The following is a 15042-nucleotide window of genomic DNA, read 5'->3' on the forward strand; positions in this document are numbered from 1 at the left end:
GCTGGAGGCCTGGAAATGGGATTAAATTCAGGTTTTTGGGGCTGAACCCAAAACCTGGGCACTGAACTCCTCCAAACTGGGATCAGAATTCCACGCTGGGCCCCAAACACAGAAATTGGGCTGAAAATCCTGGAAATTGGGACCAAAACTCCACAATTCTGGACTGAAACTGGGCCTAAAATCTTGATTTTTTTTTCTGACATCCAAACTGGGCTGAAACCCCTCAAATTTTATGGAAATCCCAAAATTTGACCGGGAAATAAAAAACCTGGGTGTAAAATCCTGGAAACTGGGAACAGAACCCAATGGTTCGGGCTGAAATCCTGGAATTTTGGGCTGAAATCCTGATTTTTTGGGGGGGGCTGAAATGATGGGATTTTTGGGCAATATCCTGAAATTTCAAGCCAACCTCCCCCACCCCTCATTCCTCCCAAATTCCCCCGATGTTCACCCGATTTTGCCCCGATTTTCCCCCGAATTCTTCCAATTTTTCCCCAAATTACCCCAAATTCCCTCGATTTTCTGCCAAATTCCCCCAATTTTCCCCCGAATTTCCCCGATTTTCCCCCAAACTCCTCCAATTTACCCCCAATTTACCCCAAATTCCCCCGATTTTCCCCGAATTCCTCTGATTTTACCCCAAATTTCCCCGATTTCCCCCCAGATTTCCCCGATTTTCCCCCAATTGCTCAGATTTTCCCTGAATTCCCCTGATTTTCCCCCAAATTCTTCCAATTTTTCCCCAAATTCCCCCAATTTCTCCGATTTTCCCCCAGATTTCCCCCCGAATTCTCCTGATTTCCCCCCGATTTCCCCCAAATTCCCCCGATTTTACCCAAAATTTCCCCAAATTCCCCCAATTTTCCCCAAATTCCCCCGATTTCCCCCAAATCCCCCCGATTTTTCCCCAAATTCCCCCAATTTTACCCCAAATCCCCCCAAATTCCCTCGATTTTCCCCCAAACCCCCCCGAATCCCCCCGATTTTTCCCCAAATTCCGATTTTCCCCCAAATCCCCCTGATTTCCCCCCGAATTCCCCCGATTTTACCCAAAATTTCCCCAATTTTCCCCGATTTCCCCCCGATCCCCCCGAATCCCCCCGCTCCCCGGCAGACAGGCGCGGCGCAGCGGGCGTGTTGGAGCCGTGTATTGTGGGAAGCCAATCCAGAATAAAAACAGTGCAAATACAGGAGCAGGGCCGGGCCCGGGGAAAGGCACAGAGTGGGGGGGGCCGGGCCCGGCCCCCGCCCCGCACGGCTCGTGGCACACGCGGTGTCACACGCGGTGTCACACACGGCTCGTGGCACACGCGGTGTCACACACGGCTCGTGTCACACACGGCTCGTGGCACACACGGTGTCACACGCGGTGTCACACACAGCCCGTGTCACACGCGGTGTCACACACGGTGTCACACACGGCTCGTGTCACACACGGCTCGTGTCACACACGGCTCGTGGCACACACGGTGTCACACACGGTGTCACACACGGTGTCACACACGGCTCGTGTCACACACGGCTCGCACGGACGTGACACCTCCACAACACCAGGCGGGTCCTTCCCGGCGCCTCCCGGGAACCTTTGCCGTTATTTTTCCTTTTTTTTCCGTTATTTTTCTTTTTTTTTTTTTTTTGTCGCTTTTTCCGTTTTTTTTTTCCCTACACAATGTACAAGTTTGGTTTTTATTTTTTTTCTTTGTTTCTTTTTTTTTTTTTTTTTTTTTTTTGGCGTGGATTTTTTTCCTTTTTTAACCTTTTTTTGTCCTTTTTTTTTCGCGTTTTTTCCACCTTTTAATGTGTCAAGAAACAGCTCAGTTTTATATACACGGATGAGTCCTGGTTATATCGGCAGCGAGAGCGGAAGCGAACGGGGCAGGGCGGGGAGCTGGGGCCGGGAATTCGGGATGGGGACGGGATATGCCTTTGGAGGAACCAAAAAAACCCCCCTCCCCCAAAACAGAAACCCCAAAAAAGCATTTTCACAAGCGGATCTACCCCTAGCCGGAAAAAAAGCGGGAAAAATCCTCCAGGTTTGGAGCCGGGGGAGTAAAAAAAGGGAATTTTTTGGGATATCACAGCCCTGGGGGGGGAAGGGGGGCAAGCCAAAAATAATAATAATTATAATAATAATAATAATAAAAATAGGGATAAACCTGTGCTGGGGGAGGGCGGGATGGGATTGGATCCAAACCCCCCCTGGAATTCCGGGATTGGGGCGGGGGGAACTGCCTGGGATGCCAGGAAGGGTTTGGGGCTTTGGGATTGGGGGGAGCCCAGATTTTGGGGGTTTTTGGGGGTGTTCGGAACAGCTCAGGAGCCCGGGAAGGGTTTGGGGTCATTTTGGGATTGGGAATATCCCCCCCCCAAATCCTGGGAATTATTTTTGGGGTGGGAACTGCCCGGGACCCCACAAAGGGATTTGGGGTCGGTTTTTTTGGGGGGTGGGAACTGCCCGGGACCCCACAAAGGGATTTGGGGTCGGTTTTTTTTGGGGGGTGGGAACTGCCCGGGATCATTTTTTGGGGGGGGGGGGGAACTGCCCGCAGCCCCCGGGGCTGAGACCCCCCCGGGGGGGGTGGCAGGGCTGAGACCCCCCCCCCAATTTCGTTTATAGCACCAAGAGTTCGGCCCCCCCGGGCCCCCCCCCCCCTATTGCACTTGGGTTTGGGGTTTTTTTCCAGGTTTTCACCATTTTTGTGGGTGAAAATCCCGTTTTTAGGGGTTTTTTAATTTGTTTTTCTCATTGAAACTCAGCCCGGGGGTCTGGGGGGGGCAGTGGCACTTGGGGAGGGGGTGGGGGAGACCCCCGGGGGGTGGAGAGGGAATAACCCCCCCCCCCAAAAAAAAGAAACCCCTAAAATAACCCAAAAATTCAGGTTTTAGCCCCAAAAACCCGATTTGTCAAAGTGCTCCCGGGGTGAGAAATTGGGGGGGGGGGGGGGATTTTGGGGAGGGGGGATTGAAAGGGGAAAATGTGGGGAGGGGGCAGCAGCTGGGAACGGTCAAAGCCAACGAAAACACCCCGAAATTCTGAACACAAAACCCCCCAAAAACCAGAATCAACCCCCCCTCCTCTGCCCCCGGGGGGGATTTTGGGGGGTCCAACCCCCCCCCCCCAAGGATAAGTGCTCATTGAATTTGGGGAGGGGGCTGCAGAGGGGAGGGGCCCCAATTCAGGGGGGGTTGGGGGCTCCCCTGAAATTTACAGGTGGGGTCCCCCCCTTTGAATTCAGGGGGTGGGGCCCCCCCGGTTTTGGGGTGGGGTCTCCCCTTTGGGGCCGGGGTCCCCCCCCCGGTCTGGGGGGATTTGGGGGGAATTGCACGAGAGGAGCGGGAACGGGGGAAAAGGGGGAAAATTCACCAAAATTCACCGAAAGCGTCAAAAAATGGGGAGAGGGAGGAAGAGGAGGAGGAGAGGAAGAGGAAAAGAAGAGGAAAAGAAGAGGAAGAGGAAGAGGAAGAGGAAGAGGAAGAGGAAGAGGAAGAGGAAGAGGAAGAGGAAGAGGAAGAGGAAGAGGAAGAGAAGAGGAAGAGGAGGGGAAGATTAAGAGGAAGGTGAGAGAAAGAGGAAGAGGAAAATGAGGAAGAGGAAGAGGAAGAGGAAGAGGAAGAGGAAGAGGAAGAGGAAGAGGAAGAGGAAGAGGAAGAGGAGGCAGGGGAAGGCGGGGAAGGCTGAAGTGCAAATCGAGTTTTCTCGCGGCTCATTTTCTTGCTTTGGGTTGCCCTCGACGCCCCCAGGGGACACCGAGACCCCCCCAGTGCCACCCCCGGGGACAGCGGGGACAGCACAGCCCCCCGCGGTGCCAGCCCTGCCACCCCCCGGGGGGCACAGACCCCTCCGCTGTCCCTGGGGTGCCACCGTGGGTGCCACCATGGGGGACAGAGGGGACAGGGAGGGGCGAGGGCGGCTCCGGAGCATGCAGGGGCTGGGACACGAGGGGGGACAGCTGGGGACAGCTGGGGACACCTCTGGGGACAGCTGGGGACACCTCTGGGGACACCTCTGGGGACAGCTGGGGACACCTCTGGGACACCTCTGGGGACAGCTCGGGGACACCTCTGGGGACACCTCTGGGACACCTCTGGGGACAGCTGGGGACACCTCTGGGGACAGCTTGGGGACACTCACCCGCCCTGGCCGCGCCTTCGCTCCGCCGGCCGCTCCAGAGCCACCGCGGGGACACCCCTGGGGGGGGACACTGAGGGGACCCCGAGGGGGTCCTGGGGCAGCGCCCGTCACCCCTGGGGACAGCGGGGTGGCACCTGCGGGGTCCTCCCGGGGGAGGTGACACCCCTGGGTGCGCGGCCAGGGGGAGGTGACACCCCCGGGAGCGGGGCCAGGGGGAGGTGACACCCCTGGAACAGGGCCAGGGGGAGGTGACACCCCGGGAGCGGGGCCAGGGGGAGGTGCCACCCCCAGGATCAGCTCCAAAAGCGATTTGTCCCCCCTGGGATCAGGGAATCCCCCCGGGAGACGCCCCCAATCCCCCCGGAATCAGCACAGGCCGCCCCCAAAATCTCCCCCCAAGGGAAGCGGGGAAGGTGCCCTTGCCAAAGTCTCTGGAAAGGGAGAAAAAAGCTTTAACCATCCATGGAGCCAAGGGAGGGGGGCGAAAAGAAGGCAAAAAAGGGGCAAAAAACAACCCACAACACAAGGAGAAAGCGGCGGCGTTACAAAAGGAGCGGCGGGGCCGGGGCTGCTCCCGGCCTGGAAAACCGAAGGAATCTCGGGCTGGGGACGGGGCGGCTCGCCCTCTGAAATGTTTCTTTGTCTGTTTTGATTCTTTCCGTTTGTTTCGTGGGGCTGCGGGCTCTGCTCTCCCCGGGGCAGCCGGCGCTATTTCTGCCCGCTGATGGACTGGGATATGGAGCGGGGCGGGATCATATCCAGCAGGTACTCGCGCTGCCGGTCCGCCAGGCTCGACGCCTTGTGGCCCCCGATGCCGGCGTTCAGGTACGCGATGTTCACCCCTGCGGGGCGGCGGCGCGTCGGCACGGGGCCAAAGATTCCATGGATCCCATCGATCCCACAGAGCCCAAAGATCCCACAGACCCCAAAGATTCCATGGACCCCACAGACCTCACAGATCCCACAGAGCCAGGGATCCCACAGAGCCCAGGGATCCCACAGAGCCCACAGATCCCACAGAGCCCAAAGATCCCACAGAGCCCAGGGATCCCACAGAGCCCAAAGATCCCACAGAGCCCAGGGATCCCACAGAGCCAGGGATCCCACAGAGCCCAGCGATGTCGGGCACCGTGCCGGCACGGGAGCCCAAAGATCCCACAGAACCCAAAGATCCCATGAATCCCAGAGACCCCACAGATCCCACAGCTCCCAGGGATCCCAAAGACCCACAGCTCCCATGGATCCCACAGATCCCAGGGATCCCACAGCTCCCATGGATCCCAAAGACCCACAGACCTCACAGCTCCCTCAGCCCCACAGCCACCCCGGGACCCCCGCAGGGCAGGAAGGGCCAGGAAGGGGCTGGCACAGGGTGAGAATTCCTAAATTCTGCCCCAAAATCCAGGGGGTGTGGCCTCAGCTGTCCGATGCTGCTGATCCCATCCCATCCCATCCCATCCCATCCCATCCCATCCCATCCCATCCCATCCCATCCCATCCCATCCCATGGATCCCATGGATCCCACCCCACGGCTCCCGCCCCATCCCGTACCTGGCATTCCCAGGAGCCCTCCGGCCACGGAGAGCTGCGGGGCCTGGGCGAAGTTGGAGAGCATGGAGCGGGCGGAGGTGGGAATGCCGCGCTGGAGGCTGCTCTGGGGCTGCGGGGCCTGGCCGGGCACGGGCACGGGCACGGGCACGGACACAGACATGGACACGGACATGCATTGGGATTGTTGGGAAGGGGGACAGACGGCGGCCATTCCACCCCATCCTCATGGTCCCATCCCATGATCCTATCCCCTTATCCCATGATCCCATCCCGTGGTCCCATCCCATTACCCCACAATCCCATCCCATGTTGCCATGGTCTCATCCCAATATCCCATGGTCCCATCCCATGATCCCATCTGATGATCCCATGGTCCCATCCCATGATCCCATCCCACAATCCCATCCCATGATCCCATGCCCTTATCCCATTATCCCAACCCATGATCCCATTATCCCATCCCATGGTCCCATCCCATTATCCCATCCCCTTATCCCATGATCCCATGACTCCACAGTCCCATTACCCATCCCACGATCCCATCCCAAGATCCCATCCCACGACCCCATTATCCCGTGACCCCACGATGCCCCGATCCCATGATCCCAGGGTCCCCAGGCGGTTCCCGCACTCCCACCTGCCGGAGCGTGTGGTGCCGCAGGATCCCGTCCTGTTTGCCCACGCTGGGCACGGCGGGCGCGGCCGTGGGGGACAGGGCTGCCTGCTGCTGCAGCCGCTGCTCGATCTCCTGCGGGGGCAGCGTCAGCCCTCCATGGGAATGCCATCCCGTGGGAATGCCACCCCTCCATGGGAATGCCACCCCTCCCGTGGGAATGCCACCCCTTCCCATGGGAACGCTGTCCCTCGGGAATGCCATACTGCTCAATCCCCACAGGAATGCCACCCTGCTCAGCTCCTCGGGAATGCCACCCTGCCCAATGCCCATGGGAATGCCATCCCACTCAAATCCTCAGGAATGCCAGCCTGGCTGGGATGGGATGAGTGGGATGGGACCAACGGGGTGGGATCAATGGGAACAATGGGATGGGATCAAAGGGAACAATGGGATGGGAATAAATGGGATCAATGGGATGGGAATAATGGGATGGGATCAATGGGATGGGAATAATGGGATGGGATCAATGGGATGGGAACAATGGGAACAAATAGATCAATGGGAACAATGGGAACAATGGGATGGGATCAATGGCAAAAATGGGATGGAATAAATGGGATCAATGGGATGCGAACAATGGGATGGGATCAATGGGATGGCATCAATAGGATCAATGGGATGGGGATAATGGGATGGGATCAATGGGAACAATGGGATGGGATCAAAGGGATCAATGGGATGGGATGGGATGGGATGGGATGGGATGGGATGGGATGGGATGGGATGGGATGGGATGGATGGGATCAATAGGGTGGGATCAATGGGAACAATGGGATGGGATCAATGGAATCAATGGGATCAATGGGATGGGATCGATGGAATCAATGGGATCAATGGGATGGGGTGCTTTGGGACGGTCTGACCCCACGGGAAGGGACACCCCAAGGATCCCAACCTGCTCCTGCTGCAGGGCCTTGACGAAGGCGTTCTTGAGGCGGTTCGTGTGCTCGGCCTTGAGCGCCTTCTTCTGGTTGGAGGTCTGGCACTGCTCGCACAGGATCCGCCCGCCCTTCTCCTGCTTCCAGTGCGGCGTGAAGTCCGTGCGGCACTGCGCGCACACGAAGGGCTCCACGCGCGGCACGGCCGGCGCGCTCTTCCCTGCAACACGGCCTGCCTCAGCACCACGGCCCGCCTCAGCACCGCGCCCCGCCTCAGCACCGCGCCGCGCGGGCTCGGAGCCGCGGGGACGCGGCGGGAACCGCAAGAGCTGGCAGGAGATACTGAGGGTTTGGGCGGGATCACGGGGGTCGGCCAAATCCTGAGAATTTGGTCTGAAATCCTGAGAATTTGGTCTAAAATCTTGAGAATTGGCCAAAATCCTGAGAATGTGGTCTAAAATCCAGAGAATCAACCAAAATCCTGAGAATTTGGTCTAGAATCCTGAGAATTTGGTCTAAAATCCCACAAATCCAGTCTGAAATCCGACAACCCCATTAAAAACCTTCAAACCCACCCCAAAACTTCACACCTTCCCCCCAAACCCCCACCACCACCTTCTAAAACCCTTCCAACCACCCCCATAGCCCTAAACCCCACAATCGAGGGGGTGAGAATTCCCAAATTGTGCCCCAAAATCCAGTGGGTGTGGCCTGAGCTGTCCCATGCTGCTCATCCCATCCCATGGATCCCATCCCACCCCATCCCATCCCATTGATCCCATCCCATCCCATCCCATCCCATCCCATCCCACCCCACCCCACCCCATCCCATTGATCCCATCCCATCCCATCCCATCCCATCCCATCCCATCCCATCCCATCCCATCGATCCCATCCCATCCCATCGATCCCATCCCATCCCATCCCATCCCATCCCATCCCATCCCATCCCATCCCATCCCATCCCATCCCATCCCATTGATCCCATCCCATTGATCCCATCAATCCCATCCCACTGACGGGATGAGCAGCATGGGACCGTTTCACCCCGAAGCGCCCCAGACCGCGGTTGCACCCCGGGAATCCCTGCCCAGCTCCCTCTTGCCCCGGGCCGACGCCGGCAGTGACCTTGGCTGTCGATGACGCTCTGCACCACCTCCTCCAGCCCCACCATGTAGATGAACTCGCTGTTGGCGGCGCTGGGCAGGAAGTGCAGGAGCGGCGCCGGCGGCTTCGGCGGCGGGATCTCCAGGAGCGTCTTCTCCAGCTGCTTGCGCAGCGCCAGCTTGGCCGCCGCCTGGGAGTTGGCGGCGTCGGAGAGGGCGCTGGGGCTGGGGAGAGGGGACGACACGCGGGCCACCGAGCCCGGCTGCATGTGCGACGCGAGGTTCATGTAGATGGCGGAGGAGGACGAGCGCTGGCACGGCACCGAGGAGCCGGATTGCTGCGGGGGAGAGGGGATCAGCGGGAATGTGGGATTGGGGGGGAATGTGGGAGCAGGGTGGGAATGTGGGATTGGGGGGGAATTTGGGATCAGTGGGAATGTGGGATCAGCGGGAATGTGGGATTGGGGGGGAATGTGGGAGCAGTGGGAATTTGGGATTGGGGTGGGAATTTGGGATCAGCAGGAATGTGGGATCAGCAGGAATGTGGGAGCAGTGGGAATTTGGGATTGGGGTGGGAATTTGGGATCAGTGGGAATGTGGGATCAGTGGGAATGTGGGATTGGGTGGGAATTTGGGATCAGCGGGAATTTGGGATCAGGGTGGGAATTTGGGATCAGGTGGGAATTTGGGATCAGTGGGAATGTGGGATCAGCGGGAATTTGGGATCAGGGTGGGAATTTGGGATCAGGTGGGAATTTGGGATCAGTGGGAACTTGGGACCAGGGTGGGAAATTAGGATTAGATGGGAATTTGGGATCAGGGTGGGAATTTGGGATTGCTGGGAGTGCCAGGCTCACAGACCCCCGGAGCCATCAGGGGGACACAGGGGCTGGGGAGTCCTGGGAATGCAGAGGGGAGGGGGAGCAGGGGTGGACTGGGGGTGGGGGTCGTGCAAACCAGTCCAAACCAGTGCAAACCGGTCCTAACCAGTGCAAAGTGGTCCAAACCAGTGCCCCAACCAGTGCTCAACCAGCCCCAACCAGTACAAAGCACTGCCCAAACCGGTACAAACCGGTAAAAAACAAGTGCAAAGCGGTGCAAACTGGTACCAACTAGTGCCCGGGCAGCACACACCAGTGCCCAGGCAGCACACACCAGTGCCCAACCAGCCCAAACCAGTGCCCAGGCAGTGCCCAGGCAGTGCCCAGGCAGCCCCAGGCAGTGCCCAGGCAGCCCCAACCAGCCCAAAGCAGTGCCCAGGCAGTGCCCAGACAGCCCCAGGCAGCCCCAGGCAGTGCCCAACCAGCCCAAAGCAGTGCCCAGGCAGCCCCAGGCAGCCCCAGGCAGTGCCCAAAGCAGTGCCCAAAGCAGTGCCCAGGCAGTGCCCAAAGCAGTGCCCAGGCAACCCCAGGCAGTGCCCAGGCAGTGCCCAGACAGCCCCAGGCAGCCCCAACCAGCCCAAAGCAGTGCCCAGGCAGCCCCAGGCAGTGCCCAGACAGCCCCAGGCAGTGCCCAGACAGCCCCAGGCAGCCCCAGGCAGCCCCGGGCAGTGCCCAGGCAGCCCCAGGCAGTGCCCGGGCAGTGCCCAGGCAGCCCCAGGCAGTGCCCAACCAGCCCAAAGCAGTGCCCAGGCAGCCCCAGGCAGTGCCCAGGCAGCCCCAAGCAGTGCCCAGGCAGCCCCAGGCAGTGCCCAACCAGCCCCAAGCAGTGCCCAGGCAGTGCCCAGGCAGTGCCCAGGCAGCCCCAGGCAGTGCCCAGGCAGCCCCAGGCAGTGCCCAACCAGCCCAAAGCAGTGCCCAGGCAGCCGCAGGCAGTGCCCAGGCAGTGCCCAACCAGCCCAAAGCAGTGCCCAGGCAGTGCCCAGGCAGCCCCAAGCAGTGCCCAGGCAGCCCCAGGCAGTGCCCAACCAGCCCCAAGCAGTGCCCAGGCAGTGCCCAGGCAGTGCCCAGGCAGCCCCAGGCAGTGCCCAGGCAGCCCCAGGCAGTGCCCAGGCAGCACCCACCGGCTGGTAGTTGATGGCCGGGCTCATGCCGGGCGTGGAGCTGCGGACCAGGCCGGGTTTCTGGGGCCCGCGCTGGCCCTGGAGCTGGGCGGGGCTGGGGGCGATGACGCGCTGGGACATCAACATGTGGGGCAGGGCTGAGCTGGCGGCCGAGCGGATCACGCTGTGGCCCTGTGGGAACCCACGGGGGGTCAATGCCAGGAATCAGCTCTGGGATCGGCACAGCACAGCCCCAAGCACCCCCCCGTGCTCCCTGAGCTCAGTAACAAAGTCATAGAAAAAGGAAGGAAAGTTGAGCGTTGATTCCCTGATCCACGGAATTCCTGCTTATCCACAATCCCAGTTAATCTCTAATGCCCCAAATCCCTTGCTTTTCCCCAAACTGTTCTGGATTTTACAGGATTGTGGTCCTTTCCCCAGCTCAAGCTGGCAGATCCCTATTTCCTGTGGGAGGCTGGAATTGCTCCAAGGAGAGCAGCAGAAATCCATGGAGCACACACTTCCAGTGTCCTCCCCTTTGGGAGCAGCAGGATGGCTGCAGGCCTTGGAGAATTCCCACCACCCTCGTCCCATTCCAGCTGGACAATCAGAAGATTATGGAATATCCAGCTCCACAAGGATCACTGAGTCTAATTCCTGACAAACCCAAATCCAACCCAAGCACCACAAATTGAAGGAATTCCTCCACCTCTTGGAAAAAGCCCCTGGGCTCTGTGTGCCTCCACCAAAATCAGCATTTCCCAGGAGAAACGGGAACGCTCACCTGTAATGTCCTTAAATTCTGCGGCTCCACCCCCTGAGCTCCGGGCCGGGAGGGGATCTTGGACAGGCCCTGCTGTCCCACGTGGGCAGGGGACGGCTGCACGATGGACGCGGCGTTCTGGACAACGGGAGTCTGGGGGCAGCAGGGAGAGCCAGATCAGCAGGAATCCACGGGCAGAGCCGTGGGTTTGTGCTCCCGAATCCACGGGCAGAGCCGTGGGTTTGTGCTCCCGAATCCACGGGCAGAGCCGTGGGTTTGTGCTCCCGAATCCACGGGCAGAGCCGTGGGTTTGTGCTCCCGAATCCACGGGCAGAGCCGTGGGTTTGTGCTCCCGAATCCAGGGGCAGAGCCGTGGGTTTGTGCTCCCGAATCCACGGGCAGAGCCGTGGGTTTGTGCTCCCGAATCCACGGGCAGAGCCGTGGGTTTGTGCTCCCGAATCCACGGGCAGAGCCGTGGGTTTGTGCTCCCGAATCCACGGGCAGAGCCGTGGGTTTGTGCTCCCGAATCCACGGGCAGAGCCGTGGGTTTGTGCTCCCGGGGGGGATTGGTGAGGGAACCCCAGAGGTGGAGTGAAGGATCTGCGTGCTCCTGTTATCCCACCCCTCACCTTCTGCACCACGTTCTCCTTCTGGAGCTGGCTCTGCCGCAGCTTCTTCAGGAGCACCAGCCGGGCCTCCTCCAGCCTCAGCTCGTCCCGGAGCTGCTTGATCAGCTGCTGCCGCTCCTCCAGGCTCTTCCCCTGGAAAACACCCCACAGCGGGCAGGACGTGAGCAGGGGAGGGGGCAAAGCTGAGCCCGAGCGGGAATTCGGACCACGGGTGAGAGAAACGGGGGGCTGCACCCAGAACTTGCTGAGAAACGCCCTAAATCCTTCAGGCACCCCCACCCCGTGCCCTTCCCGGGATGGAATTCCCGTTTCCTCACCTTGAACATCTCCAGGTTGGCCGCCTTGAGCCGCTCCTCCATGCGGGAGCTGGAGCGAGGGCTGGAGGCCTCGTTGTCCGACAGGACGATGATGTCCGGGGACGGGGTCAAGCGGCCCCGGTCCTGGTCACTGCAGGGGGAAAGGAATCCCACTGAGCCAGAGTCTGGGATCTGGGGAGCCCCACTGAGCCAGAGTCTGGGATCAGGGGAGCCCCACTGAGCCAGAGTCTGGGATCAGGGGAGCCCCACTGAGCCAGAGTCTGGGATCAGGGGAGCCCCACTGAGCCAGAGTCTGGGATCTGGGGAGCCCCACTGAGCCAGAGTCTGGGATCTGGGGAGCCCCACTGAGCCAGAGTCTGGGATCTGGGGAGCCCCACTGAGCCCGAATTTGGGATGTGGGGAGCCCCACTGAGCCGGAATTTGGGATCTGGGGAGCCCCACTGAGCCAGAATTTGGGATCTGGGGAGCCCCACTGAGCCACAGTTTGGGATGTGGGGAGCCCCACTGAGCCGGAATTCAGGATCTGGGGAGCCCCACTGAGCCACAGTTTGGGATCTGGGGAGCCCCACTGAGCCAGAGTCTGGGATCTGGGGAGCCCCACTGAGCCAGAGTCTGGGATCTGGGGAGCCCCACTGAGCCAGAGTTTGGGATCTGGGGAGCCCCACTGAACCTGAATTTGGGATGTGGGGAGCCCCACTGAACCAGAATTTGGGATCTGGGGAGCCCCACTGAACCAGAATTTAGGATCTGGGGAGCCCCACTGAACCTGAATTTGGGATGTGGGGAGCCCCACTGAACCAGAATTTGGGATGTGGGGAGCCCCACTGAGCCACAGTTTGGGATCTGGGGAGCCCCACTGAGCCACAATGTGGGGTTTTGGGAGCCCCACTGAGCCAGCAGTGTGGGGTTTTGGGAGCCCCACTGAGCCACAATTTGGGGTTTTGGGAGCCCCACTGAGCCAGCAGTGTGGGGTTTTGGGAGCCCCACTGAGCCAGCAGTGTGGGGTTTTGGGAGCCCCACTGAGCCAGCAGTGTGGGGTTTTGGGAGCAGGATCCCCCTCATTCCAGCGCGGATCCGGAGCGGCGCGGCTCCCACGGACACCGGGAGGGAAGGGCTCCCTCAAAAGCCCTCCCTCACCCCCCAGGTTCCTCTCCAGGGGTGCAAATCCCACCTGGGAATCAGGTGGGAACCAGGAGCGTGTCCTGGGGCTGGGGTGGGAGGGAATGGCAGGGATGCTCCAGCCTGGAATTGCTCATCCTCACTGCGGTGGGGAAGGGGCCGAGCCCCCCCGTTAAGGGCACCACTCCAGGCCTATCCCAAGCCAAATCCATTGGAAAAGCTCATTCCATAAAGGAAAACCTGCATGAATATCCAACTGATCCATGATGAGACTGGGAAACCAAAGGAGCAGCAGGGAAAAGCAATAAACCAAAAATCAGTGGTGGAGTCCAGCAGGATCCAGGATCATCCCGGGAAGGAGACTCCAAGAAAAGCCCTTTGCTGCCCTGGATTTCATTCCTGCTGCTGGAATGGAAAACTGGGATAATCCAGCGTGGAGCAGGGGGAACGCCGGGCTCAGAGGTAATTCCAGCTCCCTGGAAGGTCCCTGGAGTGAGGGGAGAGCGTGGAATGTCTCACCCCAAACTGAGCTCTGAACAGCCAGGAGGGAGCCCAGAGCCAAATCCCAGCTCCCAGCTTTGGCCGCTCCCAGGGTGGGAAGACACTCAGAGCTGGGACTGCCTTTATCTCCCAAACATTCCAGCTGGTTTTGTGGATATTCCAAAGCGCCAGGGCACGGAGCAGCCCCTGCTCCAGCAGAGAAATTCCAGAGCATCCCAAGGAGAAGGAGCCAGTGGGAGCCCATCCAGAAAAAGCATTCCAGGAGCTCCAGACTGGGCTGGCACATCTGGATGGCACCTTCAGCTGTCCTACAGCTCCCGGGGATCATTTGGCAGGAACATCCCAATACATCCAGGCAGGATTGCTGACATTCCACCGGGGAATAAGGCAGAGCCAGAGTCCAAATCCAAGAGGGAAAACGGATCCATCCATGAGGAATCAGCAGTTTTGGATTTCCTTTGTCCAGGAAAGAGCAGAATTCCAACAGAATCACTGGAGGAGGAGCCACGGCGAGGGAGGCAGGCAGAGGTGAGGAGAGGTGGAGCACATTCCCGAGGAAAATGCAGGAAAACGAGACATTCCCAGTCTCACTTCTCAACTCGGAGTGGAGTATTCCCAGCTCTTTCCAGGGCTGATTTCCTGGTCCAGGTGTCCGTGTGTGATGGTGGGTACCCTCACATTGCACAACATCCAAGGAATTCCGCTGAGGATGCAGCCCACGACTCCTCAGGGACACCTCCCCTCTCCCAGGCTGCTCCAAGCCTCGTCCAGCCTGGCCTCAGCCACTTCCAGGGATGAGAAATCCACAAATCCCCGCGATACCTGTGCCACCCTCACAGGGAACAATTCCTTCCTGATTCCTTCTTCTGTCCATGGGAAGCCATTCCCCCTCATCCCACCATTCCCAAATCCCTCCCCAGCCCTGGGTGTCACCAGAACGGCCTCTCCAGGACCCCCCAAACCCCATTTCATTCCCAACCCGGCTCCCCCCACCCCGCCAGACCCCGGAATTCCCAGCACCCACCTCCTCCTGGCGCTCATGTCCACGGGCTCGTCGTTGATGTTCTCCTTGCCCGGCCGGGCCGCGCTCCGCCCGTCCCCGTGGGGCCGCAGGCTCCCGTTGAGCTTCTCCTCGTAGCCCTTGATCCCGTCCGGCTTCACCGGGAGCTCGTGGGGCACCTCCAGCCCCGCCAGGTCCTTGCGCTTGAGCAGCGCCAGCATCTTCAGCCTCTCCATGGCCTCGTGTCCCTCCATCTTCAGCCGCTTGGCCAGGACGTCGTCGCGCTCCTCCGCCGGCTCCAGGCTCCGCTTGAGCAGGTTCAGGCGCAGCGCGTCCTCCGTCATCCGGTCCATCCTGAGGGACAGGGACACTGTCAGTGCCAAGGATC

At 59.9% G+C, this 15042-nt stretch overlaps 1 protein-coding gene across 2 annotated transcripts in view; it reads right to left on the reverse strand.

The window, feature by feature from the left end:
* Window positions 1-4735: 4735 nt before the first annotated feature.
* The window catches only part of GATAD2B (GATA zinc finger domain containing 2B), a 29095-nt gene continuing 18788 nt past the window's right edge, over window positions 4736-15042 (reverse strand). For both annotated transcript variants that reach the window (XM_064401380.1, XM_064401381.1), the window contains exons 2-11: window positions 14679-15008; window positions 12035-12164; window positions 11718-11849; window positions 11110-11241; window positions 10347-10517; window positions 8367-8682; window positions 7256-7458; window positions 6322-6432; window positions 5685-5802; window positions 4736-4974 (exon numbers count right to left, since the gene is read on the reverse strand). In XM_064401380.1, the coding sequence (XP_064257450.1) occupies window positions 4841-4974; window positions 5685-5802; window positions 6322-6432; window positions 7256-7458; window positions 8367-8682; window positions 10347-10517; window positions 11110-11241; window positions 11718-11849; window positions 12035-12164; window positions 14679-15007 (1776 nt within the window). In that variant the 5' untranslated portion in view covers window position 15008 and the 3' untranslated portion in view covers window positions 4736-4840. The remainder of the gene's footprint in view (window positions 4975-5684; window positions 5803-6321; window positions 6433-7255; window positions 7459-8366; window positions 8683-10346; window positions 10518-11109; window positions 11242-11717; window positions 11850-12034; window positions 12165-14678; window positions 15009-15042) is intronic.

The sequence above is a fragment of the Passer domesticus genome, chromosome 32 (assembly GCF_036417665.1).
Source record: "Passer domesticus isolate bPasDom1 chromosome 32, bPasDom1.hap1, whole genome shotgun sequence".
NCBI classification, from domain to species: Eukaryota; Metazoa; Chordata; class Aves; order Passeriformes; family Passeridae; genus Passer; species Passer domesticus.